Genomic DNA, 24,843 nt, shown 5'->3' on the forward strand with positions numbered 1-24,843 from the left:
ACTTGACGGACATTTACGATACTGTTACCATGGAGATGCATAACACTGTTTTATATTTCACTTTGTAGTACGTAAATTTCATGACAAGTAATACTTGTTTGTAACTAACATACTGCCAGTTTGGCTATCATCAAATATAATTAATATCCATTTAAACAACGACTTCTTGTTACTAAGATATTTGAGATATAATTTCGTTACGTAGTCCAGGCTTGGCCTCTTGCCATGTACGCATGTACATCGGTGTATTCGACCAAGGTCAGTGAACTACTAGTATACATTATGCCTGTAAAGCGCGCCACTTAGTGACGTTGTGTCGACGCTTGTCATCAAAATACAGTAAAATCTCTCAAACACATCTCAAAACAATATCAACGATATACGTCAGAGGAATGCTTCGTATAATTAGACATTAATATGCCAGGAAAACCCGTAAGTGTCGTTCCGAATGCCCAAATACATGTAAAATATAATTTGAAGCCATCTACTGATTGCTGGTCGTGTATTCTATAGCTATGGTGATTACGTAAAAACTATGAAATACTTAGTTGATAGAGGTTGTCGAAGAAGTAAATTAAATTCTGAAACGTATAATTATGCGGTTGAAACGGGAACTGAAAACTCTTTCCATCAAAACCATTCGATGCTTGCAAGTCATCTTATTTTCACAATTCACTTGATGCCATGTTGTCATAGTAACGCTTCTGAGGCAATGATTCTACAAAACAAAACAAAATACTTCATGTCAGTACACCAAAACCTACACCAGAGTTCGATTAACTTATCAACTCTCAGCCATGACTTTTATTACATATTTCACATTCATATCAAGGAGTTCCTCTGTAGACCAATCCACACATACCGAATATGGATTACCAAGGAGATGGATGTCAATTATTTGTGTATGTTAATACAGTTATTAATACCATGAATATAATTAGACAGGTATTTAAATCTTTGTAGTTAATATCCCTCCGAAAAGTTGCCTGATAAAAATATCATACCTGATTTATCTGTATCTGGATGAAGATATTTCCTAGCTGATGAACCAGACTCTGATAAATAAATAAGACACTTGTTAAAGAAGCGTCATTTATTAAACTGTGCGATTCATCAAATTGTCAAATTGTAGGCATTTTAAAGGTCACAAAGGAGATAATCCCATGAATTTGCGTTTGAGTTGTTTTTTCAGTGGTAAAAATACATGAGAAAAAAATATTTATCAAGATTTAATCTTTGGTGTATCAAGTTTAAACCCTGATTTGCGTCTACTGTTGCAGAATTTACATTGGGAACAGTTACTATGGAGATTTTCATTGTAATGTAAACATGTACATTTTGTGGAAGCATTCATGTAAGAGAATGACGTATGATTTATTTGTATAACACGGAAAATGATGGAAAATCATTTGAATACAAATCAACAATAAACTAATATTTAAATTGAAAGTTTGAATTTAGCTATTCAACAGCTTCACCGGAGCGCCACCAATGATACAACTAAACATAGAAATGAAGGGCGCCACCATAGGGACAGAACTTACCTGTAGCATTGGAACCACGACGAGAACACGGTGAACAGAATGAGTTCCTCCACTGTTTCTTGACATCAGTATTCGAAGCGCAGAAAAATATAAATATAAATAATCCTTGGAGAGTATTGGCAATTGCAAACAAATAATTGACGACTAAACCAGCCTCACTGATTGCCAGTATCGCCAAAGCCCAGGTGATACCAAGGAGTACAAATAAACTGACAGATCCACGAAGTTGTGCTGCTTTGCCGTATCGATCTGATGTAGACATATTTTTAGAATAAAGGCTGCATATTTGGTGAACAACAAGAATATATATCACTGTATTGAAGATGAGTACTAGACATACTGGAGCCAAGAATGCAGCAAAGAAGGCGTATCTCGATAACCAACATCTGAAATTAAAATAAAATAAATATGTGTGACCTCAGAATCTTTACAACGGGAAAAAGTGTAACTGGTACAATGATACACACTGGTTTTACGTCAACACCTGATCATTAGATGAAAATTTATTTTACAATTCTAATTATTGGTACTTACATGTTGTTATGGTAACCATAGTTGTCAATATTGACTGCTAAGGTAATCACAACAGTAACCAGGGGTATACCTATAATGAATAATTCATAAAGATAAACAACCGATTCAGGGAGTATTATTATGGAGAATTATCGCATGACAGTTAGAATAAAACACTTGTTAGACACTATAATTGAAACTTATTTTATGCTTGGATCCGTGTGCGAAGCGCACAATAGGAAATGTTACGGTTGTGTATGTATATCTCTTCCAATGATATCTCAGAACTGCTCATCGTATGAATGAATAAAACCTGCACGTATATGCTATTGTATAATACACATACCTGAATAATTGAAATATTAATATTAATGAATATTAAATACCTAATTTGCATAATAATTAACCAATTTCTAACTGTTTAAACGAGATCTCGGACGTTACTCAACAGATTCAAATGAAATCTAGCACATATATGTTCTGGGATACTCCACAAACGTGATTAGTTTAGAGCTGTTATCTTTACATAATTACTCACCTAATTTACATAAATTATCCAATGTTAAGCTGTTTTATCGGTTTCTCAAGAACAATTCATCAGATTTCAATAAAATTTGGTGTAAGCTGATTTGTTTATTGTTGGAATCCGTGAATAGTAATTACCTAATTTGCATAGTTGGGGACGTTCTGATGTCTCAACTACCACAGATTTCATAGATATTTTGGTATAATGCACAGACCTTACCTTACTTTTTGTTAAAATCGTGGCATAATAATTAAAGTAAATCTTTGTAAGCCGACAAGCTTCTTATTTAAGAGGTTAATCTTATTTTTTTATTTTAAATATCCCCCATTTCTACTTCATATGCATCCAATACGCTCAACACTTTTATGATATGATTTATGAACATTTTGTCTTTGCGAACAAAAGATTCACATGACATGTATTCAAAAGAATGTGTCCCTTTTCTGTTACTTTTGGGAAAATTTAGTTTTCCAGAAAATATTAATATTATATAAAACAAATCATATATTTGACAACTTGGTCACCAAGAAGTGATGATTAAAATTAGATTTCGAGCATTATACAACTCATTAAATTCATTATATATTACATAACATTGCAACTCACCCCATCCAATGAGACAAAACTTCATCATCAAGTATCTGATATACGTATTGAATACTTTCACCAATAATAAATACATATTGAATGCTTCTAGTGCCATCCACATCATAACAGCCAATAAGAAATAGTGTAACAACACAGCCATGGTCGTACAAAGCTCTGGTATGATTGGTGCAAAATCCACAGAGAACGAAACAGCCAAAAATAATAACAATGACATCAAAATGGCAAAACACAAATTCATGAGTATCTTGGCTGGGTTGTCTTTTCTCAGACGTCTAATAAAAGAGACATACAAATAAAAAAACTGTATTAATTCAACTTTATTGAGAGGAAGTTGCATTTTGAGACTCCGACGTCGTTATTGTGTATCATTCACACATACATGTATTTGTCATCTGGACCCATACTATAGTAGTTATTCAAGATATAAATTTGTTAATTCAGTAAACATGATGTGTATTAATCATAGTGACACTTTATGCAGTAATATTATTAAATAAAGAGGATATTGAAGGTGCAGTGAGTGTAATAACGAGATAGATGATGAGTGTGTGGTTTCCAATTACAAGTATCAGTCAGGCACTATACCGCTTTTTGTGTTCATTAACTCGGCGAAGGATATTGCCCTAGTGTGACCTGTGTCAATGTGTGTTAAGTATTTAGAAGGTTAGAGTCAATTAGTAGATTATACTCCGAATTGTATTGTTATAGGTTCTTGACAAAAAAAATGAAATTGGCATTGGTATACTGGTTTATGTGGACAGATTATTTTCTTTCATATCACTTTCATATTACTCAGAGGTATGGGATGAACACGTTTCCAGGGTGATAATAGTCTTTACTTATAACCTTAATTATACGAAGCACGAACCTGAATGCAAGAAATGTTACTAGAGTCAGAAGCATACATAACATAGATATACCACATCCGATGTAAGATACAATAGACAAAGCATTCTGGTGACCTTCATCAAATTCAGATGCGGTTCCATAAACATCCTATAAAATAAATAAATAAATTAGGCAAGTGGAGGAACCCTGGTAAGACAAAGATTATTAGATTCTATTCCTGGTACTCGGTCAATTTATCTGTTTCTAACGCGCATTATACAAAAATAACGTTTCTATACTGAAATGATTGAACCTCTCTGTACGTTGGTGATGTTAGATGTTATGTTTTAAAATATGGTTTCTTGTTTTAATGACATCTACGTACCATCAGTACTGCAAAGTTAGTCAGGTGATCACATTCACAGGTTATCAATTTATCTGAAATTTGAACTAACAAGTTGCATCCATCTCCAGACCACCCGCCGACATAATCTGACAAAACGATGTATATAATAAAAAACACACACAAAGTACATTAGTCACTATTCAACACCAGCAAACTGACACGAAAACAAATATATAGTTATATATAAATTATGTTTCAATCGCTATGTAAAACTCACCATTGAGTGAGGAATTATATATATATAGTATATTTATCGCATACACAAACAATGAAATTCCTGGTATGGTCGCCATTTTTTAGAATAATAATGTAATAAATTTGTTCACGAAATAATACTCACTTCATTTTGCCATGTAAGGTTGATTTGAACAGGCTCCCCTAAGTCACTAATAATTAGGCTCCCAATGCTTGCACCAATGACTGGACTATTCAGCATTCCATATATGGTATCATTACTGACACCATGGGACGATGTTACATTATTTGACGTAGATATCGTCTCGTCAGACATTGCTACAGCTACAGTCTGGGAAAAGTTGTCAACACAAATATATTTTACAAGATAGAGTATGTTTTTTCGGGGTAAACAATACCTAAAATACAAGATTCTAATGTCTTCCGTATTTCTTATACAATTTAATTACTTTAATTCAAACAAATATAGATTTATATCGTCTCGTGAAAAAGACAGTAGATAGCATATATCACAATTTTATTGTTCGGTTTATATGTAGATGGTGCGAATTAACCGAAGATATAACATTAGGTGGGGGATCTACTCCGACTTACCGTAAACAGCATATTGGATTTATATGATATAAACTGTGCTCTGGACGATCCATCTTGAAAACTGTGTCCATCTAATAAAGACGATGGCAGCTGAATTGACGATTTCATATTACCTTTTAGCGACGAAGAACTCCTGTCAGTGCCCACTTTGACCTAGTGTACAAAATGTTGAGCAGCCTTTTAATGAACACAGGTTGTTAAATGACATTTTTGTACAACGTAATTCTGTTATTCTTGTTGATATTATATAGCTAATGTGTTTATATCAAACACGAAAACGGTTGAACAAATTTCAGTAACTTGACTTTACTTTGATCTATAACTTTACAATAATAGTGTTTGAAAACGACGGCGCAGTCGCTGTACAGTGGTTCCTGAGAAACAAACATAATGTACTATAATAACTCGAATAATTGCATTGTTCAAAAAGCAATCGACAATTGTTAGACGACTGTTGACGTTTAAATTGTCATGTCCTTGTCAAGTACCTTCTTGGGATTAAAGCTCGTTTCAAATAACTACTCAACACGTTAGATACAGTTAAATGCCCGTTTGCTGACAAGACAGGGGCAGAAGCCACCGAGTAGCCTACGCAAACTATTATGTTTATTCATCTCTCAGTGAAACATACTCTAGCAGAAACTGACATAAACCCCGCCCTCTAAGGTTGCACTAGTCAATTACATTGTCATGACTCATCATATTCTCAGCATTAAACTAATCATAGACACTTCCGTTGATATTATTAATAGCACATGATGTCACAGATTGGGTTGTCATTCTGGAATTGTTATTGAAAATAACCTTACAGCATTTTTTACCTTTCAAATAAATCTACACGTTTTATAGTTTCTTTTAGTACTGGGCCGACCAACTATAATGAGTTCATCGGGATGAACACTGACACAACTTACGCTAAATCAGATATTGTCTATGCCATCAAAATAATTATCACTGTTACATCACCATTATCACGTCATTCCCGTCATGCCGCGTGGTTGTGTAGAAGGAGAGGAAATGGCATCATGACGCTGGCATACATTTCCTTTTCAAAACCTCCCACGTCATGCGACATTTAATTAATTTTATATCATCACTGTGCATTATAAATTTTTGCATATGGTTTGACTGACCTGATCATTATCTACTTCGCTGAAGGATATACCATTATACACGCTGGTGTTTAGATTCATTAGACATATCACAAAGTTGTCTTTTTCTATCGTTTCTGTTTCATTTTGTAAATCAATACTTATCACTAATTTGTCAATAGCTTTGATCAACCTGAAAACAATGAACATAGGTATTATATTACGACCACTTCCACATCCAATTAAACTTATTCTAGGTTGATCTACCGCTGACCATGGATAATGGTGTATCAATTATATGTGAAACGATAACACCGTTCATGCAACTTACCTCGATGCAGTGATGCCATTCTTTTGACTTGTAACCAACACACCCCATTCAACATTAAATAGATTATCAACACTGTTCAGTAGATCTGTGGCAACTTCAATACTTGTAGTGTTGACATCATTGACATTCAGTAAATTGTCAATAACATCTACCGCTAAATATACATCTACTGCAGCAAAGTACTCAGCAGCCGAGGTTAGGTTGAACAAATCTTTGGCAATTTCAGGAGCGTTTTCTGTCAATTAATATTATAACCTAATTGCATCAGCCATGTTCAGTGACACGGAGCGTGTTGATTTCTCAAGAAAGCACATTATCAACATACATAATTAATTTATACACTGATTGATTACAGAATGAACATATATGGAAGTTTGTAATTATTGATGCACTATTTATATTGATAGGCCTATAATTATAAGATATATATAGACACATGCGATACCAAGCATGGATGTCCACATGCTCCCGATTACATAAAACTAGCTATTTAGTTTAGCTATTTAATTCTGTTTAAAAGTTCTTTCTTCGGATTTTTAATGTGGGAACTTGGAACGCTTCAGTGTCGTCTTTCTTAATATTTTATATTTTAATTGTGTATGGCCAGCAATGATGATGAGGGGGAAACTGGGTTGGACACACAAATTGGAAAGTGTACTCACGTGCAGTTAGTTGTAGGTTGACTAGGGTTTCCAGGTGTTTAGTAAACGGAGTTGTCGTTATATTTATACACTGAGTGGTATTTACACGTTCCCAAACTGCGCATCCATTTACTGTGCTATTGCTAATATGGGGTAGAAAATATATAAAAGATCAAATAATTAAACGCATTCATTATAAGATGTGTATTTGAAATCACACAGATTTCTTTCAATTCACTCTTACGACTGAACACTCACCATAATCTAGTTGCCACTGATCCGTCCACGCCATTTGGACATTTCTTTTGGACCAGCTCACCAACTGTTTTGCTTGGCCAATAAAATCTACCATTTTCATTAAACGTTGTTTCTGGGTTGCAATTACTCTTAGAACAAGGAGACACAAAACGCTCTACGGGAAGATATAAATAAATAATGTACTGAGATAGCAGTGCAATTCTATATATACTATGCAGTAGAATGTTTACATTAACATGCAGTTTATACTTTGATCTGAGGGACAAATGGAGCCAGCTGTAAAAATGAAATGAATTACAATTTCACGCTGTATGTCTCTGATATTACGTGTAAAAAAAGTTGAGACGGTAACTCGGATCTTTATGCAGTGACAGTGTGAAGACATGGGTGCCATAGAGGCAAATTTCGAAAAATAACCCCATATTTATTATCATCAATTCTGATGACTGATTATAACTCACCTGGTTCAGATATAGATGTTACTGTAGTGGATGGATGTCCCGTGACTGTGAACACAAATATTGTATAACAATCAAGACGTCTTAAAAGCCTTGATGTTAGTCAACAATCAAAATAAATACATTGGAAGATGTTGGTAATCGTGGTTACCTGTTTTCTTTGTGCTAGCGCCATGTGCAGTCAGTGTTGTGCCAGCTTCTGTTGCAGATGACGTGGTTACTAGGTGAGAATTGAAGTAATATATGAATTAACATAAATTGAAATTATTTGTAGATTTTTTCAAACCAGCTATGTCTGAGATGACATTCTGATTTGAATTCGATGTAGGTATAGGCTCGAACTTTTTAAAAATATTTTTAGGCTTTCGATTTGAATTTTATTTGCATATTTTTTATTGAATAAAAAATCCAAATCAGCCATTTTGTTGACTATAAAACTTTCCCTTCATAAAACAAGCCGGTCTGTATAAGACGATTATTGAATGTTTTATTTATAGATTTGTTTATATTGGGCAGCAAAGGAAAAGGGAAGGACCCGGTATATGACCCCATTAATATGCATATCTGCAATATCTCTAGCACTGTTACAGATATGTAATGCCACCACTGCTATATTTTACTAATGTTATAAAGGATTGCACAAGTAACATAACATATATAATAAATTCACGTGACCTCATTACTATGCATATCTGCTATATATCAAGCACTGTTGCATGCAACCAGTATCATAACGATGGCATCAGACAACAGATATATGACTAATAATTAGATGGCCATATATGGTCATGTGACATCATTAATATGCCTAAATGTGATATCCCATGCACTCCTGCAGATAGGGTCATGCAACAAGTCTAATAATAGACAAGAGATACGACTAACATATCCGATAACCATGTATGATCATATGACATTATACATATGCTCATGTGATCTTTTGAACACAAAAAATCTGTAATATCTAAAGCACTATAAAGGATATGGACATACAAGAAGTGTTATAACGAAGAACGTGGGCAAGAAATGTGACATGTACGATGACAATATACGATCATTGAATCTCATTAATATTCATATTAACTGTAAAACCTCACGAATTATGCATGTACATATGTGCAATCAACGCTATAATAAATACAGAGATAAATAGATATGACTAACATATTAGATTGCTATGTACAGAACAACTACATGCCAAATCATTCATATTTGCTAATTAATATTGCCATTATTGCCTTTTATCGATCGTCTTAACTGCAGGAGAACGATATAAAAAAAAATAACGGCAAGGAAACCAAAAATAGTCATAAATATGCAAAAATAAATAATTGACAAATTGGAGCTTATACCTATTCATCAGATTTTAATCAGATAATCTGAGATATTTGATTATATATTTCATCACATAACGTATCTCCACAGTGTGACGCAATATGAGTCACATTTAAAATGCACATTATATGCTTTAGCATCACATACTGCCGAACCTGTTTTTTATTCTGCTTGAAAATTGTCAGGAGCTCCCTGGTTTATATACGGTCGGATAACTGTGAAATGTGGTAAAATGATGAATTTAGTTATTATTTAGTCCCTCCCAGAAATCCGTTGAAATTGTAAAAAAAAATCCAGCGAATTGAAATAAGTATTACGAACGATCAGAGTCGCCACACGGCGTATTGCAAGGCGTTCGCGTATAACAACCGTAGCAACACACAGTTAGTATACGAGGCCAGGGTAGCATCAATCCTCGCCTGTGATTATGGAGATATTTGTTTCTGCTAACGTCAACCTAGGAGAAAATATGATGGCATTATATATAAGTATCTAATTGGTTCATAACGGCTTACCTGATTTTGATATGACTGTAGTAGATGGATCTCTCGCGATTGTAGACGCAACGGTTGTATTTTGACCTGTAATTATCATGTTATATGTATTGTAAAAATAATAAAAATGAATACATAAAGAGAATTGATACGAACTATCAGCAACATACAAACCGTGTAATGTTGTTCAGTGGGTGCAACAAAAACATGTACGACCCAATGTTGTGCTTGTTCAAGTATTAGTCGGCATGGCAAAACGAGAATCTTTTTTACCAGCAGACTGACATATTTTCATTTGCTGACATGGTAACAACAAGTGCCTTGCTTGCAACCTATTTCAAGCCAATCTTCCTTATAGATGTATTGGAGCAGTTACACGAGAAAACAAAACACCTGAACTCCGAACTAACTATTCGATCCACGCTACTTATCATCACTACACAAAGCAGATATGCATACTGCTCATTTGCATATTCGAATCAGTTTAATCCCTCTAGTTTAGCACAGTTATAATCAAGTCAGTCGGTTACTTTAACACGAGTAATACCACACTGAACGACAGTTAAAACAATTTAACTTGGTTTTAGCACTTGGGAACACATACAATGCATTGTGACAATTTAAGATTATATTTAAGACTATATTCAAATACATCTGTGTTTGTTGTGCATACCAAGGATTATTTTAATTGTATGTGTGCCAATTTCCTTGTTTCCTTTGTCGGTAGATATTTATGTACGACACTGGACGAGAGTGTTCCGTGCGATCTGATCTGAACAATTACTGATTTGATTAAACTGGGTGACATAATTATGCTAGATCGTTGTAGTACGGTCAATTTGTCGTAATATGAAAAATGAATCCTTTGGAAATATTTAAATAGCATATACCACATATTATTACCTTGACAGATATACAAGCTCTGAGATGTATTGGAGCAAATGTGTACCAACATCCTTCCAGAACATGTAGTATTCACTTGTTCACAAGTTGTTAATGAATTATGCCTGAGGTTAGACCGAAGACACATTCTTTTGCCCAGGATATCACCGCAACTAAAGTTGACTTTGCTAAAAAGTGACCATTGACAATAAACTATACAGTTTATATCGATATAATAACTAGATTATTTCTCAATGCAAAAAACCGCAATAAACTGAATTCATTTCGGAGTTCAAATGGCTAGTACAGATATATTTAACACATCTAAAATAATACTTACAAAACAATAACATCATCATAAATATTTGTTATGTTACAGTCATTGTACCATTCACTTGTACAATTACATTCAATCTTTGGTTTCTCGTTAGGTGAAGGCTTTTTACAAATAATATCAGTACATATATATGCGTTGACACAAAATAACACAATCATAACATATTTTACTTGAGTCATTCTCTTGCTATTTATTGCCAGTGTCTTTTCAATCAGCCAGTATGTCTTGCCCTGTCGATAACATGTTATTATAAATAATTAGTTATATTTTTATTACGATGAAGATGTTATGAAATGAAAAACGAACGCCAACGTGTACTACTTGCAATGTGGATGTTTATATTTGTTCACATTATGGTCGCTACGACATCATGCAGTTTTTTTCTTTTAAAAACGCAATAGACAACGGTTGAAAGGTTAAATTCGTTTTATCCACACATGTACATGTCTCTCTTATACAAGCTGTCCACATATAGATTAGATTTCTATATAGTCCAGTCAATATGCATTGACACCTTTTACTAATTGCGACAAGTCCTAAGATGGTGTTTGTAACGTGTTACCATAAACATATTTTCTGTTGCAATGAGACTTAACCTAGTGTGTATTCAGAAAATTTCGCCAGGGAGGTCTACTTATCTTTAGAATTTTATTTTGTTTTTATTGTCATTTTACATCTGGTTCTGCTATGAAAATGTAGCCTTCCATACACACCCTTCATGTTTACTCTCTCAAATCTTGTTTTTTTATACGTCTACCAATTACGTGTTTGGCGGTTCACGTGAATAAAACTAACGAATTAGGCTACATATACTATAGGCAACTATAAACTGTTTCTGCTCTTATTCAAGTAGAAATGGCTCGTAACAAACAAACCAACCAACCAACCAAACCAACAAACCAACAAACCAAACCAACAAACCAAACCAACCAACCAAACCAACCAACCAAACCAACCAACCAAACAACCAACCAACCCAACCAACCAACCAAACCAACCAACCAACCAAACCAACCAACCAAACCAACCAACCAAAACAAACAAACAAACCAAACAAATCAAACAACCAACCAAACCAACCAACCAACCAAACCAACCAAACAAACCAAACAAATCAAACCAACCAACCAACCAACCAAACCAACCAACCAACCAAACCAAACAAACCAAACAAACCAACCAACCAAACCAACCAACCAACCAACCAAACCAACCAACCAAACCAACCAACCAAAACAAACAAACAAACAAACAAACCAAACCAAACAAACCAAACAAATCAAACCAACCAACCAACCAACCAACCAACCAAACCAACCAACCAACCAAACCAAACAAACCAAACAAACCAAACCAACCAACCAACCAACCAACCAACCAACCAACTAAATAACAAACCAAACAAACAAACAAATAAAAAATAAAATAAAATGCTCTTACTGGTTCCATATCATTTATTTTAGATCGACTAACGTCTTCGAAAAATGTGTAAACAATACATAATGACAGCCTCTTATTTTCGTGTAAACAATTCCTATGGCATTTACCAGTCGTATTATAATAGGTTGTCTGTACGTGGTCTTGCCATGAAATTTTAATTAACAAATTAATTTCGGGCAGCGGCGGACGGAAAACACCAATATACATTTCTGTCTATTATTATTTTTGAACTTTTTTAACAACTATAATTGTATTATTATTATTATTTGTAATTTAGTTAAATTTACTTTTGACCTGGTGAATAAAATATCTATCTATCTATCTATCTATCTAAATTAAAAATATTATCCGATATTAACCAATGTCTAATAAAAAGTAGTTAGCTAAATGTTACAACTAAAGTTAATTTAGCTGCGTGAATCGACTTCCATCGACAGTATTTAGAACTTTTTATCAGAACATTTTAAAAATGTGTAGGCATTAGTTCAATGGCCTTATACAAACTGATAACACGTACTGCAAAAACATGAAAGACTACTAGCCGTTTCATTTGATTTATTCATTGGTTAAGTAATAGCACTTGTTGGAGTACGTGGTGGCCCGGAAAAGAACCGTTGGGTTAGGTTAGGAATAATCTCTACAATGGCGATATGAATAGATTCGATATATTGAAAACATGTCTGGTGTGCGGGTGTGATTTCTGAAATAACATTTTGGAAAACTACAGGTAAGTTCTCTATACCGCTGTGTGGTAGCAATTTACTCTGCGTTCATGACTACATGCAGTTAGTGGGCGACTTCCTCCCTACAAACAAGACAAGATAAACTTGCAGCAAATTCATCATGGGAAAACAAATAAGCACATATCTAAAAATGGGAAAATATTTTGCACATTTTTTCTGCCAAGGCCCACCCATTTTCTATTGATTACACCTTAGCCTGTCATGCATCCTTACAATATTAAACTGGCCTCGCTTCCAACAAGGCCGGGGCGTGACGTAATGTTACAAGACACTCATGATTGGCCGCTACATTTAGTGTTAAAAACGGCACTAGAGTATGTAATTGTTTATCGAACAGCAGGAATTTGCGTGATTATTGGGTTTTTCGCGTATTCCCACGAGGAAACTAGTGTGGCTAAATCAATTATTATACTGTGTTACATTCATGAACACAGACATTGTCCCTCGGTCGAGCTTTCTAGTTTCGCGGACAACAGTCGTCACAGTTGAGCCAGTACTATTGAAACCATGTTTCTGAGATAAATGACTTGAGTTTATCTAGACAGCTTCACGTTCTACAAAAGTGCAAAATCAACGCGGTGTGTGATAATTAAATTCATATGTTTGTTTTGCGCTTAATGTATCAATAAACAGAACAACCATAACTGAGGATCGTGTCACCCAACTTGATTTATATTGCAATCAAGAATGGTTGAACCATAAAAGTATTTATACACTTATAAACGAGTCTCAGTGCAATGAGGAAGTACACATAATATACACTTACGCATTAAACTGTTATGGGCTTATATTCATATGAGAAACAAACTTTATACACCATGAAGCTGTTAAAGTAAATGTTGGTCCTCTCATTAATAGTAACACAAGGTATTAGTGTTAAAATCGGCATGGCAACAGACAATCCGATAATATGAGAAAATACCTGTACTTACCAGCGGTGAAAGGACAAACAAATTGTTGATTTCCAATGAACATTAAACAGTAGTATGCGATCTTGACTTGATATGTAGATATTTTGAAGAGTAGTAGGAGTATATGGCGCTTATTGACGTCATCTCATTTCAATTGCAAATTTCAAAACACATAAATTCACTTGCTCAATTGTTACTCACATGGACAGCTCCAATGAAATACAGGGGTTCGTCTTGTGTGTCTAACTACCAGTGACGTCCGATGTATTGATGGCTTATTCGTCAGGTTGATGCAATATGTTTGTATTAAACCAATCATCTGTGACACTACAGAACTTATTACATATTCGAATCGTTCTTTCTCTGCTCAAGATGTTATGTTGAAGAGGAAGTAAAATTTAACAAAATAATACACATTGGTTTCTCTTCTGTTTTCAGCACGTAATTGCTAGTGCTTTCGTGAAACTGATGAATATAAAAATAACAGAACCCAAGTGTCTAGAAGGCCCCGAATATTTCCCCCTTAATTTGATTTGAATGAGCTATTAGATTTGGACTGAATTACCAACACTGAAATCAAACATGCCTACATGTACACGAGTTTCGTGCTTGGACGCACTTTAAAGGCGCTCACTAACAAATTTACAGACCCTTGTCACTTGGAAGGAGGTTACTGAAAATTCACTCACCCGTGTCATCGTCTTTACAACTATACAAGCTGGGTATATAATTTATGTGTGTTGTCTGAAACGATTCAGCAATACGACATGCCCAGCTCTACTATTGTTCACAAAATGAATACATGTCTTTCACCTAATGCATGTGGCACGTTTAGATTGCTGGGTCCAAACACTGTATCAATATATGGTGCATGTAAAGCCATTGCTATTTATAGAATATATCTTTATATCTATACGACAGATTGCGGCTACTTGGTCTCCCCTTTCGTATTGTATTAGACTAATACTGAATTTATAATTACATCCACGGGGGAACTGGTCACTACATACTCTGTCTTCTCTCTATAGTGATACAATTAAATTAGCCGATCATATTTTAATGATTACACTCTGTTCATAAGGGCGTGTGCTTGCTTACGGGAATATTTTTATTCGCCGTAGGATTGTTCACACAAATGAAAATTACTACACACATTTAATAGATCTGATGTTTTAAGACCACAATTTTAATATACTATTTATTCCATGTATCCATTTCGCAGCTTCTAAACAAACACACAGTGATCGTCACTTGTCATTCGCCATAATTTTCTAAATAATAATTCCACAGTTATATATTAGTTAGCCATGATGTCAAAAGGGCCATCTGCATGCATGATCCAATCATATACATTCATAATACAATAGAGATAGGGATTTAATTGATTCATTCGTATGATTTCAAGAAGTCAAAGTCTGAACTTAGTTTATATTGCGAATAGGTCGACATTCGCAAAATTTTGAGCAAATGGAACAGTTCGCGTTTTAGATTGTGGAAAAATCGTTGTTCAAAACATGCATTCTAAAGAACCTCTATACATTTCAGCCATATATTCGAGCAATATAGGAATGAAGAGCGCCAACAGTGGCAAAACTGAATAAATGTTTACCTGTAGCTCTAAATCCACACGATGAACAAAAGTTATTCCTGAACTCATTATGGAAGTCTTTCTTCAAACACAGAAATATATAAATATAAATAATTCTTTAAGAAAATTGGCAATCGCAAACAAATAATTGACTAACCAGCCTCACTGATTACTAGTATCGCCAAAGCCCAGGTGATACCAAGCAGTGCAAATAAACTGACAGACCCACGAAGTTGTGCTGCTTTACCATATCGATCTGATGTAGACGTTGTTTTTAAAATTAAGACTGCATATTTGGTGAACAAAGAACATGTACATCACTGTATTCAAGACGAGTATCACTAGAAAGGTCTGTGCGTTTACTTTTTCAGAAATGTATGCTGGATTGATCAGATCAGTTACTTGATCATCATTCGAAGGTCAAAGTTCGCCTGTTATCATGAATTGCAATTTTAGCGATTAAGTCATTTATGTTTTTAAATTGATGTGGATAATATACCAATTCATTTTAAACATAAACTCCCAGATAATCGACTTCTTCGGTCAGCTACGAGACCGTTTGTAAATACAAGTTGAATCAGAAAATTGATGAATTCAACAATCGCCAACTTGGTCAAAAAACTATACAGCCCGATCACTGATTTTTACACTGGATCTGAGAAGTAATTAATGTATCTACATAGCGGACACATCGAACTTGTAAAACCCAGTAGACTAGTGAATTTAAAATTTAACTAATTATGTAAAAACAACTATACTCCTATTTTCAAATAAATACAGTACACATTAGTTTTAGAAATTGTGGTAGATAAACATTGTGCGCAAATGTGCATTATGATCAACTTATGAACATTTATATACATTTCGAAACAACATACTAGAATAATTCCAACGGTAATAAACGAATTGCGATCCGAATAGCTCTATTGGTATTGAAATCGAACACATCCTTGGTGGTTTCTTCTTAGAAAAGTGGGACTTGCTCAAAATATCATCTTTGTTGTCACTCGATCTGTATTAAAAGGAAAACTGATTGTTCATGCAGTATACGTAGTGATTAAGACGGGCACATGTCAGGACTATCAGAGCGACATGCCATGTAAAGTACGAGTACCTGTGTTGAAATCTAATTAAAGAATAATTCTTATTTTATTGCCCGTTATACATATTTACTCGGTTGTCTTTCTTGGTTGATTGATTGATTTCCACCACATTGCTGATTGATTCCCACGTGTAACACTAGGCTGAAAAGTATATGAAATATAGCATCCTATAGGACTGTAGGTCAATCAAAACAGAACAGCCATGGTTCAAGCTAATCCAAAATTGTATTTAATCCAGAGATTGTAATTATTGAATACTGCATTCACACAAACACAACTCTCTGAATACCACAATGTCACACTTTAATCCAAGTAGATAAAATATCATTCTCCAATTTTATCTTCAAATTTTACTAAATAAATCATTTATTCACTAAAATTAAGGCCTTTATAGTCTGCATGTTCGACTATCAGCAGGTAATATTTTAACAAATTTGTCATATTGTGATCCAGTGCAGTGATCTGATTATCTGATTGTATAAAGTAATTCCAATTTATGGCTAACATACATACACACTACAATTACATTAAATTTGACATATCTAAGTTATACCTGATTTTCCCCATCTTTTAAAAAATACATAGTTAAACATTATAATAATTAACAAATTAATATGTGCGAGACTTGTCGCGTCCTTTGTGCGATTATTTTCTAAAATGTTTAATCTCAAAAATACAATTACGATATTGCGTATATATGACTGAATTGAAAATTCTTAATGGTGAAAAAATGTAATGCAAACTAGCAAAGTCTTTTTAACAGTTATTTTTCTCTCTGGTTATTATAATAGGAACTGAAGCTATCAAATTCACATCATTCGATTGTATGCCGTCACCAAACTGGAATTCGTCCTGCAAAAGAAAATTGACATTATGGAGAAAAAGATGTTTTATCATTCAGTGTACAATAACATTAATTTAGAAATATGTAAATGTTTTAGAAAATGAGAAATATTTAAAGCATGTGAAAATCCGAAATAATTTACGTGTTGCCGATTACTAAATGTAACCAATTATATATTCGGAAGTGTTTTATACAATTTGAATGTATATTTCTTAGTGTCGAATCCATCACCATATGAAACGACATGACATAAGATGCCAATTCACAATACAATATTGTATCGAGTTTCTTTACCTGTGCCTTCTATACCAATGTCGAAAACAACCAGGTACTGACAAGCAATACAAATAAACTGATCGATCCACTAAGTTTAACTGCCATCTATGAAATGAATAAAAGTGCAGCAGTGAATGAATTGACATTATAATGCAGTAGAAGAAACAATAGAATCAACATATGATAAATTATGTTAACGTTGCTCACCGAAACCTCCGCCGAAAGAACAGCAAAATTAGTCAAGTGGTTGCATTCACAGACAACTTCTGCGTCTCCGTCGTCTGACACGGAACACCCTTCTGGAGACCAACCACCATCATCATCTAAATATATAATATGATACAGTTATTAACACGATTGTCTTTTTGTATTCAAACTAATTAATCATCACATTCATCTTATTGAACACGAGAGCCATTTTCACGTCATAAATATAATTAATTAGTATTTATGTTACATTTTAACCAAATGCTCATATCTGAGAAAAATGATTCCAAAATCTACAGTACGGACAGAAAAAAAAAACTCAAAAAAATTAACAAAAGAACGATGCAAGTCTATCTAATATTATAGGTACCACTGTAGTTTTGTTATTCTAATAACAAAGCTGCAATAGGAGTTCTACTTACCATTAAGTTCAAAATCCCAAAATACACATGTGGATTCTCCAGATTTCTGTAACATAATGTATAGAAAACTGAAAGTGTTGGTAAAGCTGTTATACAAATTATATGCAAATTAGTTCGGTAACAACATCATAAATTGATTATACATGTCATTGGGGCCTGACTCAGTACAATTATTTCTGGTTCTAGTTAGTAAACGAATATTCTATAAAATAATTGTGAAGCTGTTAGGAATGTGTGCAAATATTAGGTAGGCATTGTTGTAATGTTCGGACTCACCCCATTAATCTTAGCTAATGTGATCTTGACGGGTTCCTCCAAATCTGTGATAGAGACATTACCAATGCTTGCACCGATTACTGCACTGTTTAATGTTCCATACATACTGCCACTTTCCGCTTCATCGGAAGTATCGTTGGTTAACGCTTCATCCACAGCCTTTAAAACAAGAATACATAGAATGTCAAGAATAATGATTTTCTATTTTATACATAATATTTTGCATTCGAAAATCTCCATAAATTATTTTTTTTGTTTTTTTGCAAATATTATCAAATAAGTTATGTGATATCATCACATTTTACTGTTATTTCGCATGCTGTGATTGGTTGATACTCGGTCACATGACATTGACTAAACCACTGCGCAACGATACTGCGCACAACATATTGTCGTTCGCTGTAGTGGTGCTGTCCCTGCCGCTGTTGTTTTCAGGGTTGCCTTTCAAGGATTTGGAGGTACTCCAGCCATCCGAAATACACAGCGAATATACCAGAACGGACATTCAGTAAGAGACTTCGTTTTGACGTTCAGGATATTGTTTATATGCAGCAAATATATACGGCGAAGCCGCCCTATATTATGGGCAGGCAACAAATCAAGATATTGCCCTCTGAAACACGCTGTAACGTATATTAAATATGGCCGCTCTTCGGCCAACTGTAATGCTTTATGTGCGTTGGAATAAAGCAGTTTGCAAAAACATTGAATATTCATAGTTTTTAGCAATGTAATTTTACTTACCATAAAGAAGTTGTTGGACTTGTAAGAAATGAATTGAGCCTTGACCAGTTCTCTTGGAAGACCACTCAGTAATAGAGCAGGTAATTTTATGGATGCTCTGCGATTCTATAAAAATAATAAGTGTATGTACTCATTCAGTTGTGTTAAACATTATGCATTATTGAAACAGAAAAACTATCCAATGAACAAAATTATGATTGATGTTGTTTTGCGTATGGAATGCTTTATGTAGTTTAATTCATATGTTGAATAGCAACTAGTAATTTCGAATTATAAGTTTTATTTACTATTGCTGAATGCATAGAATTGGTACGATCGGCAATTGGCATTACTCATGATTTATTGGGTATTTCCGTTGAGCGAGTTAAATTTGCTGTGACACTGTAAGCGTCGATGTACGTGTTTACTTAAATGACCATGCGTCCATTAGTTTCATATCATGATAATTGTTAATCACCACGCTATTAACACTGTCTACGTTCTGAAAATCAGCATTGTGGACAACCATGTAATCTAATCTAAAATGGATAACTAAGAATAAACCTAAATCTGCAATCACACTTCTGCAGCTGAACTCTGTTTACTTTTTCGATGTGTGCCAAAAAAGATAAAAACGATTGCCATTTAACAACTTTTTTCTAGGTTGGTTAACTCAAGTTACAAGCGACTGTTGTGGGTAGAAACCTTATTTCAGTCTATTGATATAGGCAATCTACTATAGTTCAAGTGTTGCCGTGCAAACGGTGTTATTCCCGTACTTCATTTCAAAGTTAACTACTTAGTATTATATTCGCTAAAATCACGGTATATATTGATACATTTCAGAACTCACCGATCGTTCACCACTGTCTGAATCGAATGTCATTCCATCAAAATCATCAGGATCAATACTGACCACGTTCATCCCTATGTTTTCTGTGTCAATCATAGTAGAATTCACGTTACGAGCAAGCTTGTCAATCGCTTTAAGCAGTCTGGAAAAAAGACCGAAAAAGAAAACATGAAACTTCACAATACAAGAATGGAAACGAAAATATAAGACAATACATACGATTTCCTTATGTTTTTGATATGGAATTGACACCATGTCGTGAAAAAAATCAATTGAATAAAAGACTGATAAAGCGACTACAATACGTAGGCAAGTCATCGAGAGAGCGATATATGGACCCAGGAAGTGGTGGTTAGGTGTTTCAGTAAGGATATGTTTAGTAACATTTCATGTATCAATACTCAAATAAACTGGGTTAGAAATGGTTTAATTTACGGGGTATATTTGAAGATCACCTAGGATTTGACGTTGTTCTGAATTACTGAGAGTCGCAGTAATTCAGAAAGTTGATGAATGTAATGATTCAGAATCTATGCGTGTTGAGACGCTATTCACGCAAGAAACAAGTCAACGCATAAACAAATAGGAAGCCGAAACGAAATGAACGTTTAACATTCCTCGCAAATTGAGTCACATGCCCCCAGTACACATTATTGATGGTTTAATTTTAAACAATTGGAATATGTTTTGACATGACGAATGAGCTTGGAAATGAAAGAGTGAATGAGCTTGGAAGTGAATGAGTGAATGAGCTTGGAAATGAATGAATGAGCTTGGGAACGAATGAATAAGCTTGGAAATGAATGAATGAGCTTGGGAACGAATGAATGAGCTTGGGAACGAATGAGTAAGTGAATGAATGAGCTTAGGAACGGGTGAGTAAATGAATGAATGAGCTTGGGAATGAATGAATGAGCTTGGGAATGAATGAATGAGCTTGGGAATGAATGAATGAGCTTGGGAACGGATGAGTAAATGAATGAATGAGCTTGGGAATGAATGAATGAGCTTGGGAATGAATGAATGAATGAATGAATGAATGAACGAGCTTGGAAATAAATAAATGAACGAGCTTGGAAATGAATGAACGAACGAACGAGCTTGGTAATGACTGGGTGAATGAGCGTAGGAATGAACGAGTGAATGAGCTTAAGAATGAATTGGTGAATGAGCTTGGGAATGAACGAGTGAATGAGCTTGACAATGAATGAGTGAATGAGCTTGGGAATGAATGAGTGAATGAGCTTGGGAATGAATGAGTGAATGAGCTTGGGAATGAATGAGTGCATAAGCATGGGAATGAATGAGTGAATAAGCATGGGAATGAATGAGTGGATGAGCATGGAAATGAATGAGTGAATGAGCTTGGGAATGAATGAGTGAATGAGCTTGGGAATGAATGAGTGAATGAGCATGGGAATGAATGAGTGAATGAGCGTGAGAATGAATGAGTGAATGAGCTTAGAAATGAATGAGTGAATGAGGCTGGGAATGAATGGGTGAATGAGCGTGGGAATGAATGAGTGAATGAGCATGGGAATGAATGAGTGAATGAGCATGGGAATGAGTGAGTGAATGAGCGTGGGAATGAATGAATGAGCAAATAAGCTTGGGAATGAATAAGCGAACTGATAACCTTGAGGCTGTCTTTCCACTTCGTTGGCTGGAAACCATCACACCCCAGTCTACTCTGACTAAATCATCAACGCTGTTAAGTAGATCTCTCGCAACTTCATCACTTGTACCGGAATCATCACCAATTACCAGACTATCAATCACATCAACTGCCAAATACATATCTGTGGCGGCAAAATACTCGGCAGCGGACGTCAAGTTGTACAACTTTTTGGCAATCCCTGGAGCAGTTTCTGTTAGGGAAAGTAAAACACATATTCAACGAATAATCTACCCTACACAATTACATAAGCACTGTAGAAGACAACATTGTGAAGATGTATGAAGCATAATAAATCTCATTCGCATTAAAATAGCCGACAGCTGATCAGACCATCTTTTTAATAGTAATATCAACCAAACCAAACATTGTTATTCACGAACATACTAAAGTTATCCGATACCAATACAAATATACCCATACGCCATGCCCCCCAAAACGCATGACGATTCATATCATCTGGATTACGCATAGCTTCTCTGCGATTTTCGCTCCGTAAAGTTAAGCGAAGCTTGCCCCCCCCCCCATACATTTTGCTGGTTCCGCCATTGGCCAGCAGCCATTAGGTAGTGCATAAAAAGTATACTCACGACGAGATGGACGTTGACCAGCGAGATTGGACAAACCACGCGTATAATCTGTACGGGAACAATCATCGGTTTCAGGATCTTCCCAAACTGCAATTCCCTCACTGAATATTAACAATAATTCATGTCACGTTTCCAAAAGGTTGTGTATATATCAATTTTGCTTACACGAAAAATGTTTTTAAATGCAGTCAACACTTTACATTGCAAAAGGCCTGTCAGATTTCAAAAAATTCTCTTCATTGAGACTGAAATCCAGCTCATTCTAATTTACCCTCGGTCAGAATGACAGTGTAACTTCGATGCACTATATACATAATAAATAGACAAAGACGTCTAAAATCAATCCCAATATTATTGAATAAACCACAAGTTTAAGAATAAAGTCACATATGTAACAGCTCTTACTGAAATCTCTGAAATACTGGTAATAATGTGAATCGCGAACAGAAATCAATTCGCATATTCAAAAAATTCAAATTGTGAGCTACACTAGTAAGTGGCTTTTAAAATACCAGGGTACAGGACTGCAAAATACACCACACAGCTGTAACAATGACGTTTGTAATAGCGCCCTCTGCGTCAGGAAACAAAAGAAATAAAGAAACTGATTTATACTATAGAGGGCCCCAATTAAAATACAAAACCATATTTATAATAAATGATTGTGCTTTATGGACATGCGTCTTGTTGTTGCTTATTTTCTCGGTTTATTATGTATCATGTATCATGACAGTATTTATTTAATAATTGTTTGTAGTGAATATGCTAACAGCACGGATTGTCGATATTGTATATTAAGTACACTGATGTGTCTAGTTAGGTAAGTTGTCATGACAAGACATTTTGTTAGTGATTTAAAGAAATGCTTCTTACACAATGAAAATCCCCTGTGTTTTGCAACACATATTACGACTAACTTTCATTAATGGATACTCAAAAGAAAAAAATACAGTTTTTATACAATGCAAATGGTAATGCCAATGACAGAATATATATGACTAATATATAATGAGACAGTAATATGGACATTGGCGCATATACAAGCAAAAATGTCCACCACAATGGATCACAATTTTTTGCAATATTCATTATATACTTCTCAGACCAGAAACGTCAGAATCAGATTTGGTCAAGATTGTTTATTGATCGATAAAATAGCATGTAAAGAAGCAAATTCAACAAGGCGTCTGGACATTCATGATGATTTAGTACCGAGAATATATGAAAGAATTTACTCTCAATAAATCCTCCGTAGTGGTCATATATAACATCATACAGGCATATGTTGCCATGTGTAATATTGCAATGACACCCAAATTTGATGTCACTATGTGATCAATATCCAATGTTGCCTGACCCAATATGTTGGAACTTAATTATCAGATAATTATGTGCGTCATGTGTGGTAATTTTCCACGGACCCCATCACGTGACCGATTTCAATAAAAAGGAGACTACTCCACCCTTAGTTTTCGTATCACATGCAACTGTGTTTGCAATTGCCATGTTTTAAACAACAACGCAGAAAAACGTCTATCCAGTTGAGTACGTTCATATTACAAAAGAAAAATGTGACAAATCATCAACCCAAACTTACTCTGATGAGCAGCGTCTTCTTGCTTGTAAACGAGAATATGGGGGAGCTGACGGACATTTGATTACAGCAACTCTGTTAATTTTGGTTTGTTTCCAGTTATATACACCGTTCTCATCCGATGTTCGATCAACTGGGCATGTGGAGTCGGATGCTGTAACAAAGTGCGACAGTCAAATGAAGAGAAAAAAAATGAACTAGAAATAATCAAAAAAATACAAATATATAACAGACCTTCTGTCACGCCCTGGCCTGCCGCGAGGACTTTCACATCCAACGGTCTCTCCTAATCCAATCGAACACACTTTGAATTTAAATCCCAGAAGCGGCGGAACGACATTTTGCATGTGGTGAGATTTGCTCACCATTCCTCGCGCCAAAGATGGAGTTCCGGGGGTTCCCGATAAATTGAAATATGGACCCTTTGAAACGCTATTTTCTGCATTTTGAGGGGTAAAATTGCACTGACAGAAACCTTGATTGGGGGACAACGCCGCCCCAAACATTTTTTTCGGGGCGACCACCTGCCCCATCCCAGTACCGCCGCCACTGATCA

At 34.9% G+C, this 24,843-nt stretch overlaps 1 protein-coding gene and 1 long non-coding RNA gene across 2 annotated transcripts; both read right to left on the minus strand.

Annotated features, from left to right (window-relative positions):
* Positions 1–665: 665 nt before the first annotated feature.
* LOC102801748 (adhesion G protein-coupled receptor G6-like) lies at positions 666–24,401 on the minus strand. Its single transcript, XM_078008204.2, has 13 exons — positions 24,291–24,401; positions 22,065–22,296; positions 20,429–20,570; positions 19,597–19,701; positions 18,853–19,011; positions 18,577–18,622; positions 18,167–18,270; positions 4,061–4,188; positions 3,190–3,464; positions 2,079–2,148; positions 1,545–1,930; positions 1,005–1,055; positions 666–718 (listed from the first exon to the last, which is right to left on the minus strand). The coding sequence occupies exons 2-13, from the start codon at positions 22,223–22,225 to the stop codon at positions 666–668; spliced, it is 1,680 nt and encodes a 559-aa protein (XP_077864330.1). The 5' UTR covers positions 22,226–22,296; positions 24,291–24,401.
* LOC144349690 (uncharacterized) lies at positions 16,511–16,950 on the minus strand. Its single transcript, XR_013420053.1, has 2 exons — positions 16,898–16,950; positions 16,511–16,736 (listed from the first exon to the last, which is right to left on the minus strand). It is a non-coding gene; the product is annotated as an uncharacterized LOC144349690 (long non-coding RNA).
* Positions 24,402–24,843: the final 442 nt, after the last annotated feature.

Source organism: Saccoglossus kowalevskii, chromosome 11 (genome assembly GCF_978046115.1).
Source record: "Saccoglossus kowalevskii chromosome 11, keSacKowa6.1, whole genome shotgun sequence".
Taxonomy (NCBI): domain Eukaryota; kingdom Metazoa; phylum Hemichordata; class Enteropneusta; family Harrimaniidae; genus Saccoglossus; species Saccoglossus kowalevskii.